Source organism: Triticum aestivum, chromosome 1D (genome assembly GCF_018294505.1).
Source record: "Triticum aestivum cultivar Chinese Spring chromosome 1D, IWGSC CS RefSeq v2.1, whole genome shotgun sequence".
Lineage (NCBI taxonomy): Eukaryota > Viridiplantae > Streptophyta > Magnoliopsida > Poales > Poaceae > Triticum > Triticum aestivum.
Window position 1 is genome coordinate 484,793,900 of NC_057796.1, and position 10,199 is coordinate 484,804,098.

A 10,199-nucleotide genomic window follows, 5' to 3' on the forward strand; every position below is an offset into this window, starting at 1 on the left:
GCAACAATGGAGCTTGGAGGTGGATGAGGTGGTCAACTAGAGGAGGAAGACACCCCTTATATAGTGGAAGAACAAATCCAACCGTTATCCACCAACTCAGCCTGCGCAGCGCAGTACTACCGCACCTGAGGCGCGATACTACCGCAGGGGCACGCGGTACTACCGTACCTGAGGCGCGGTACTACCGCAGGGGCACGCGGTACTACCGCAGGGTCCCGCGGTACTACCGCCCATGCAGCAGAGACCAGGACAACCAAAAATGCACTAAAGCAGAGGGCGGTAGTACTGCTGGCGTGGTACTACCGCTCCCCCTTGCGGTACTACCGCAAGGCAGGGGCTGTCCAGGGATGGGAAGGCACGGATATAAAAATTACATCCGTGGCTACTTCCGCAGAGTTGGAGTCGATGCAAAAACCCGACGGGGTAGTACCGTAAGCCAGCAGCGGTACTACCGCGCGAGGCGCGGATGTAAAAAATTACATCCGCCCCTTACTGCCGCGTACTTGCGGAACTAAGTCAGCGACCACGGTACTACCGCTTACTAGAAGAGGTACTACCGTGGGTCCTTGCGGTACTACCGCGCCAGCGGGCGGTACTACCGCTCTAAGGAGCAGTACTACTGTGCGCCCTAGTTTGGCAAGCAAGAGCAATATTTGCATAGATAAGGAAAACATAGGATGCTCCAAAGGCTAGAGGAAAGGAGGTGCAAAGGAATATGTGTACGTGATGAATCCACCCAACCTTTCCAACGTGGACCCCCTCTTAATAGTACGACTTCCCTACGACTCAATACCACCGAAAAGAAACGAAGAGAAACGTCGTCTTCTATAGCCTTCGAGGGGAACCAAATCATCTTGTGCCTAGTCAATATATCTGAAATATTCGATGCACATGATTAGTCCATAAAAGCATTGTCATCAATCACCAAAACCAACTAAGGGATAAAAATGCCCTTACAAGGAGGATGGAGGCTCTCCGGAGTTCGAGGACCGATGACTTCCCGTCCGCCAGGGGACATCTTCTGATCCAAGGCTCGTGTGAAGATGCGGCGGTGGCGCGCCATCGGAACATGCTGTTCCTCGTCGGCGGTTTCGCTTTACAGGGGGACTTGGTTGTAATTTGTATCTTTGTGGAGGTCCGTTCTGTAAAACCCTTGCTTTAATATATCAGTGGTTTCCCGCAAAAAAAATAATTCGACTATTATATTATATTGGTTGGGTCTTTGTCTCCTTTTACTATTGTATACCTTATAGAGAGTTCGAGAGCGTACATATATTCAAAATATCTTGATATGAGTTTCAAGAGTTATGATTGTCTATCTTACGTGTACGCAAATAGAAAGTCCTAGACTCCTAGAAGCTATAGTACATTTACATATGTGGTTTGGATTGCTTGTTATGTGGTCGTATTTTGCATAGTACAAGAGGACACCCCGCTCATTGCGGCAGATATTTACAGAAACTAAAAGCTTCAAGCCACATGAATAAACAATTGCTTGACATGCATTCAATCCTTTGTCGTAGATGTTTAGAAACTTTAATGTACAAAGATGCAATATTCTTTATCCCAGATGATGGAGTACAATTCTATTTGTTATTTTTTAGGTGGACCAAACAACCGTGATATTTTTAAATAGAAACTATCTACATTCATCATACCATGCATATCAACAGTCGAAAGGGACTTATTAGAAAACAAAAATCCCGTAGTAGTGCGAGCGAAGAGAAAAGCGTATGGACTGGAGGTGGCTTGCATGCATGCAATTAATTGCAAAGCTAATTGGCATGGTGTGAAAATTGTGGTCAGATGGCATAACTGCATATGCTCTAAAATAAGTTGAGGGTAGCTATTTAGATACAGAAGATAATGTGTGCTTCTGCTTTTGTGGTTTCCTGCATGATCTAACACCGCATAGATGTAGACATGCAATACATGAAAGGCCTTTGCGTCTCCCTCTTCAGAAACCTAGCCACCACACCTTCACTCACTCCTTGTCGGCGAGGCACAAGCCCATGCATCCTCTACCCACCGCTCTAGCGTTGGGAGTGGGTGGAGACCCAAAGTTTTAGTTAGATTTGCGAGGATCAAGAATAATACTTCGCCGACTCCTAGTCCACCTTGTAGGCAACAGTCTCATTGGGGGTGTAAAGGAGGACGGGGAATCACCTGATTGCCACTCTTCTAGAATAGTAGATCTGGTTGTGTTCATGTTATGCAGGTAATGTTCGAAGGAGTCTTCCGTGGAGTGGACAGTGCTACTTCGTCTCCTGGCCGCTTGCTCTTTTCTTGACCGACGACCATTGGCCAACTTCGGCGCTGTCGGGGACCTTGTATGGTTAGGTCTCCTTGGTTTTTTCCGATGATTTGGGGTGGTCGTCCATCCCTCTTCACCATCTTCTTCTTCGAGGCAACATCTTGCTTTCCAGATCGTTACCGCCAGTGTCTTCTGGCTTCGATTGATGATGTCCCAGATCTTGCATTAACAATGTTTCTGTAGCTCCGATGGTATTTCGCAGGTCCAGAGGCGACATTGATCTTCGCTCACTGTGCACTATCAACGAGTGCAGGAGTAGACATGTTCATGGGCAGCCCAACTCAATGAGCCCAACCCAAAAGCCCGACATCCGATCCAAGCTTGGGCCCGACTTTACTATTCAAAGGGTAGAAAAAACATGAAATGACAAAAAACATTATTTTATCCAAAAATAGGTATAATATATTATTCACGTACCTTGAAAATGAATATATTAATTGGAAAATGGTACTATTCATGTATTTTGGGTCGGGCTCGGGCTTGAGATTTTCACTTTGGTCCTTGGCAAGACCGGCCTGGGGTATGAACATGTTTATGCACAAGGTAGACAACGTCGATTTCTCAGTGACTTATGTGTACTTTGCAATTTCTATAGGATGGCAATGTACTCCCTCCCTTTCTTTTTAGTTTGCATATAAAATTTGGTATAAAATTTTGTAGGAAAAAATATTAACATCTACAATACTAAAGCTATATGATATAAAAATTAATTTCATGATGCATCCAATAATATTGATTTCATATTGTGAATATTGATATTTTTTTTTATAAACTTAGTTAAAGTTGATAAAATTTGACTTTGACCAAATCTTATATGCAGACTAAAAAGAAATGGAGGGAGTAAACGTCAATCGACTTTAATACGTGGCCTTTTGAACTTTTTCTATAAAATAACCCCACATAAATATGCAAATATATTGCCACTGTTCCTTATAAATATTCCGGTGAGTCAAGCCAAACAATTCAAAAAAATATTATTCCGGTGTGTCAAGCCATCGCGTGCCCAGCCATTGCTTTTTGCTTGCGCTGTATCTATGGATGCATTTTCTCCGTGACTTAGTTTCTGACTTTCCCTTTCGTCCCATTTACCTCTGTCTATGGTCTGATCTCTTAACTGGGAAAACACCAAAAAAGATGTTGCGTAGGTGTTGTGCCATGCAATGCGTCGAGCAAAGCTTCTGTTTCATTTGACAACCGCTTCCCTCGCGTCGCATCGCACTCGTGCCGGCCCTCCTGCTTTACCTCAACCGGCCTAACTCAGCCGGAAAGCCACAGCCTAATTAAGTCGTTAACGAAAGATTTGGTTTAACACTGTGCAGTGGTTCAGTCCCGTCGCTGGAGCAGGTTCTCCCTTGGCTCAGATTATTTTACAGTGCACCAGACTTCCAGATATGGACCGATGCTTCTGTGCATTCTACTCTACTCCCAGACTCCGAGAAGCCGTTGCAGTACTTCGGTTCCAGTAATCATGATTCAGGCAGGCTTGGTAATGATAAGCTGCGGCCAAGATCACTCCATGGTTGCCCGCCTTGTGACAGTAGTAGTTTCTTCATTCCCGTTTACCGAAGACAAGCTCGCGAGTGCAGCGATGATGATGAACTCTGCTCCCGTTCAGTGCGGTGATGCGGCAGAACTTGAAGAGTGCATGCTGCCGGGATAATCGATCCAACACTGCCGTGTGCAGATGCAGACTATAGTTATCACCACCGCAGGCATGCAAAGCGACCGAAACTCCAGTGATCTCGACTCATTTGCCGTTTCGGCCTCACCGCTGTGCCTTTGATTCTTGGCAACGGCCGCGGGACACGGTTAACTTGTTGGCCCTGCTCTCGATCGGAGGCATCTCGTGTCACTTTCATCAAGTATTAAGTAGTAGTATTAGTATTAGGGGATCCAGAGGTGCATGAATGAACACTCTCCTGGGGCCTTGGTCCGGAAACTGAATTTTATTCCGTGCTTCGACGGCCGGGAACGATCTAATGAGAGACCGGAGAATCTAGTTTCCCCGAGCCAACAGATTGTGCATAAATCTTGTAGTGCTGGTACAATGTACATACATCGGCCGGACACTTCACAATTGCTCCATGCATGCATGCTTCTCGTGGTTCTTCACTTAAATTCCGGAAGTACAAGGACTCAGCTCCCCTGCACGTACTGCAAGGTGCAGTTGGCTCACTGACAGGTGGGCCAACCTGCTTCTGGGCCCACATGTCAGCGGCCCAACTACTCCTTGCAGTACGTTAGAGGAGCCTCGTCCGAAATACAAAGCCCAAACACGTTCTAAATTTGGCCATCCATATGGTTTGATCCGGCCCCCTCAATGCGTGATGAGCATGCAAGCATGGTAGAACCTATTTTATTTTGTCCGTGTGCACTAAAAAAACTGCAAGGTTCACATAGAGAAAAATGGAATTGCTAAATGCACACTAAAAAAAGAGTAAAAAAAAAGATACAACTACACCTCGAAAAGACAATTTCCCAAATATTTTTGTAGACTAAAATGTCCGCATGGTTCCCAGTTCATGTTCATTATAAGCTTCGTATCAGTATCAGTGAGAGCTTTAAAAGTAGACTCCACATGTGTATGTTTCAATAAACTGGAGTAATACGTGCCTTCCCCTCCTTTCCCCACCTTGTTGCCCCCAACTTTGCCGGACTGGAGTCACCTCCACCATCACAGGCAGTGGCATAGCCAGGCCCCAGGCAACAGGGGCCTTGGCCTGGGCCGTGGAATTAGTTTTCTTTGTTCACTGTAGATAGAATGTTACTGTTTTGTACTATAGCCCTGAATTCGGCCCTGGGCATGGAGCTAGCCTAGCTACGCCACTGATCACAGGGTTCGAGTCGTAACACGCCGTCGGGCTAGAGTCATCACCGCCACCATGCTAACGTACCAAATCTCTTTTCGCTGCCCTCTATGACCCTATCAAGGACTGAAGGCCTATACATACTTTCTTGATCTATACCCTACAGCTTTGGTGTTCAGTTCGGGACCGGCTACTGGTCAATCGCCTGACTTTAGGAAAGGGGTCAGTCGATTCCTAACCAATCGACTGAACCAAAATTATGGTCAGCCAATTTCAGTTTTATAGCACACCTTAAGTCTTTTTGCATACAAAACCAACAGAAGCTCACAAGACCTAATGGGCCCAATGCAAAACAATGGCCCATTGATAAACAAAAACAAAATAGAGAAAAACAAAAAAAATGCAGACAACTTACAAAAAAATGCACATTTGTACGATATGCAAAAATAAGCATATAGGAGTGGAATTTATGCAAAAAAGAAATTTTGTAAGAAGGAATGCATTATTTATTTTATATTTGCAATCTCACACATGTATATTTAGTTTTATAGATGCATAAAGTACATATCTGCATATGTATATATAAAAAATGTATTATTACGATGAAAAATAAGCATACACTAGTGATATTTCCGCGAAAAATAGTGTTTTCTAAAAAGTAATGGATTAGTGACATCGGTGTTACCTTTACAAAATAAAAGAAAATGAGAACTAAAACAAAATCAGAAATAATAAATTAGTGGCATTGACATTTGATCCATGGTGTCTTTACTTCTCCGGATCAAAGTAATGAATATCGGTATTACCATTTAAGAAGAAAGAAAACTAAAAATTAATGACAAAATTTGTACACGGTTTGAATAGAAATTGCGCTTTTTTACAATATGCAAGAATAAGCACAAATAGTGAAATTTCACAAAAAAAATTCCTAAGTAGGAATGAATTAGAGCTATTGGTATTACCCTTAAAGAATAAATAAAATAAAATAGAAACTTATACAAATTTAAAATAGTGAAGTTTTCTCAGAAACAATGAATAACTGCCATTGGTTTACTGTTAACTGAAAATAATAAGATAAATAATGAAATATTTTTTAAACAATTTGCACAGAAGTTGCGCATTTTTAGTGTACATATAATTATGAATTTTTGCACATATTATATAGTATTTTTTTGTTTATAGTTACACTCAGCCAAAAATCCACAAAAAACAAAAATAACCAATAAAGGAAAGAAAGAGGGAAAAAGAAAAACCCATAGAGAAATAAAAAATGAAGCAAAAATACCCTAAAATAGGAAAGAAAATGATATAAAAAACTAAAACTAAATAATGACAAAATTTGCACACAATCTACAAATAAATTGCGCTTTGTTATAATAAGCAAGAATAAACACATAATAGTGCACTTTTTTGCAAAAAGAAAATTTTCTAAAGAAAGAATGAATTGGTGGTATTGGTATTTGATCCATGGTGTCCCTACTTCTTCGGATCAAAATAATGAATTAGTGGTATGGGTATTACCGTTTAAGAAGAAAGAAAAGTAAAAAACAATAATGACAAAATTTGCACATGGTTTGAATAGAAATTGTGTTTTTCTCTAATATGCAAGAATATGCACAAATAGTGAAATTTCACAAAAAAATAAAGAATCCGAAGTAGGAATGGATTAGAGGTATTGGTATTACCCTTAAAGAATAAAGAAAACGAAATAAAAACTTCAACAAAATTAAATAGTGAAGTTTTCTAAGAAACAATGAATTCGAGTCATTGGTTTCCCATTGAGACGAAAGGAACTGAAAATAATAAAACAAATAATGAATTATTTTGCAAACAATTTGCATAGAAGTTGTGCATTTTTGAAATTTTCAGGAATAAGAATATAATAGTGTAATTTTTACAAAAAAGAAGTTTCCTAAGAAGAAATGAATTTGCGGCGTTGGTATTATCATTAAAGAATGAAGGAAAAACATAATACTAAAAAAATGAAATTCCAAAGTTTTCAAGAAAGGATGAATTAGTGGCTTACGCATTACTCTTAAAGAAGAAGAAAATAAAATAGAAACTGAAACAAAATCAAAATAATAAGTTTTTTAAGAAAGAATAAATTAGTGTCATTAGTTTTACCTTTGAAAAAACAAAAACAAATTAATTAATTAAAATAAGGAAAATGAATTAGTAGCATTTTTATTACCCATTAAAAGAATAATATTTTTTTTTTGCAAAACTTCCACACAACTTCGCTCTTAAATTACACTTTTTTAGTACGCTAACAATAATCATATAGTAATGTAACTCTCGTGCATATTGCAAATTATTTAAGTGTGTACATTACATTCACCCAACATCCCAAAAATATATAAAAAATAAAACTAAAACTAACTAACAAAGAGAAACAAAAAAACAAAAGTAAAAGCACATAAAAAAACAAAGGGAAAGAGAGGAGGTCTGGATCACACAGTTGATGGGTGTCGGCCCAGAAGGAAATCGACTGACCCAAATAAGGGGTCAGTCAAAAAAAGAAAGAAGCCCACAAAACAAACAACACAGGCCAGAAAAAAAACGCAGCACGAATCTCAAAGAAAAATCAATGGCCACAAAATTGACTGTCCCAAAAGTGAAATTTCAGCTGACTGAAATGTAGCTAAAATGGTTCAGTTCTTGTAGTTTAGAACCCCTAAAATTACCAGACGGTTCGTCCATTCGAGTGAAGCAACATCCAAATGAATAACTCTCTACCCTCCCCATCCACAACTTGCAAGAGTCAAGACCGTATGTGGTTTGGTCCATTAGCCCATGGGACGCTAGGGAGAACACATGTACTCGGTACGCCAGAAGGGAAAGGCGGCCACCGGTTGGACAATGATGTGGAAGTTGGACCATAAACCCGGCCTTTCACAATTCAATAGAAGAGCGAGGCAATCCAAATGAGCATTGCATGTGTCTACGTGGTCTCTATAAATTCCTTCCACAGATCTTCAATATCCAAATTTTAGTAAGGTGGTGTCGCCTTCCCAGGGCGGTTCGGGCGGCATCTCCATCTCTGCCACTACCGCCTCTCTCCTCCAAGTTTCCCTCTCCGCTGCCGGCCAGAGCCCTCGGGAAAAGCCTTAGGTGGATGTTAGCTGTGGTACACCGCAATCTCCTCAGCTGTTTCTCTTAGGTGGCTTTTGGGTGCGTCCAAAACCCTAGCCCTCATCTCCGATGCACCGCCACTGGGCACCCCTCCTCTCCTTCGACCCGCCCAGGTGGTCGCCAACCTGTAGATCAATGAACGTGGCTAGGAGGTCTCGCACCTGTTTTACTCCGCCTTTCGTGTAGGGCCGCCAACCGAGGAGCCTGACCCTGTCAGATCCAAGGCGGGGTGGGGGTCACCAACCTAGATATGGGTGACTACCACCAGGGAGGTTGCGGCCATCTCGTCTCTGCTCTAGAGTTGGGGCTCCCTCGCCGGTGCCTCCCGTTCAGGCTCAGGTCCAATTGTGGAGCTCATGTCCCTTTTGGTCTCGGCGAGGAAACATCTTTGTGTAGGCTTGGATCATGAGAAGTTTCTTTGACCTGGGCGGAGTGGTTTCGTCGGTCTCCTATATTTTACACGCGATCTCGCGATTGACATCCTCGGTTCGCGTTGTATGTTAGCAGGATCGGCGCTCCATGCCCCGTGGCGAGAGGGCAGGTGGCCCTTTCCCGCGACCATGTGGCAAGGACTTCGGGACAAGGTGCGGTGGCTCCCCTAGGGGACACAAAGTCGCTCGGGTTGGTCTTCGCAGATGCACTCCTATGCCTATGCTCGGCGGCAAATCGGTGGTGCACATTTGTCCTCTCCCTGGGCACTGCTTCGCGCTGCTTTCTTTGTTGTTTGCTTCTTTTCTTTGATCTGTTTTGTAAGAGAATTTTTTTAACACCTTGTATCGTTGGGGCCGTGTGTGGCAAACCTTGTATTGAAGTGTGAAGTATAATTTGCGCATATGTTCTCATGGAAAAGAACAATAACTCAAACTACACTAAGAACAGCGTGCATTTTCAATGTGTTCAACCCATAGAGAATAAGTGTGTACAAATGACTTTTGTGTTGAGTATATATATTTGGTGAATGTAATAAAAATGAAAAAGAACATAGAGAGGCTGACTGGTTGTATTCATGGATCCACGTCAAAAAAAAGCAACAAGTTGAATCGCAAAAACGAACATCCTCGTGATACATCCATGGATCCATGTGCGTGTCATGAATCCGCCGGCTCGCTAGCTCGACGGAGGGCTACCTACACCACTCGTTGCAGTTGTCGGCCTTGCAGTGCTGGTAGCAGCTGCCCCACTGCAAGAGGTTGTTGACGAGGCACTTGACCCGACACGTCGACTCGCAGACCTGGCAGTCGATGGCGCTCAACTCCTTCGTCGTCCCGGCGCTCCTGCTGCCGCCGCGGGTGCCATTGCCACGGCCGTCGGCATCCGCCTCGATCGTGGCGGCCTCCTCAGGCGCAGGTAGCGCCTGCCCAGCCACAGGCGTCGACCGCCCGTCGGCCAACAGGAGGAGGATCAACAGCACGCACGTCGCTCTCGTCGTATTCACGGCGGCGGCCGGGGATGGCGCCATGGATCGGTCTTCTCGTGTGAGGGTTTGTGTGTACGTACGTCCGGTCTGTGCAGTGTGACTACGACGACGATGTGTGGTGGCGCGCGCGAAGAGAGGGTGTAGTGCGCGGGCGATTTTGTACCTTGTGATTCCTGGACCTGGTGCTTTGTGCGTGATGGCAACGGCCGCGGACCTGTGTTGGTGGAAGGTGGTTGAGTCACACGTATCATGGCATGATTGATACTGGTGAAGAACAAACAAATGATATCCCACGTCCCAATTACAAGTTACAATTTGTACATACATTCCCTGAATAAAATTAAAAAGCAACTCAAACCACAGTGAGAATGTGTGCATTTTTATGGGTTTACCCAATAGGTGCTTGTTTGGTTTACATGATAGAATAAGAAAAGAATTGGAATGCCATGATCACTTCAATCGTTCAGATATCTTCATGAGGTCTTACCTGATGCTAAGAACCCAATCCTTAGGAATCTAGTATCTCCAT

General features: G+C 43.1%; 1 protein-coding gene across 1 annotated transcript; it reads right to left on the reverse strand.

Moving 5' to 3' along the window:
- Window positions 1-9,235: 9,235 nt before the first annotated feature.
- On the reverse strand, window positions 9,236-9,810 carry LOC123177977 (uncharacterized). The gene has a single exon (XM_044591364.1). The coding sequence runs from the start codon at window positions 9,710-9,712 to the stop codon at window positions 9,377-9,379; it is 336 nt and encodes a 111-aa protein (XP_044447299.1). The 5' UTR covers window positions 9,713-9,810; the 3' UTR covers window positions 9,236-9,376.
- Window positions 9,811-10,199: the final 389 nt, after the last annotated feature.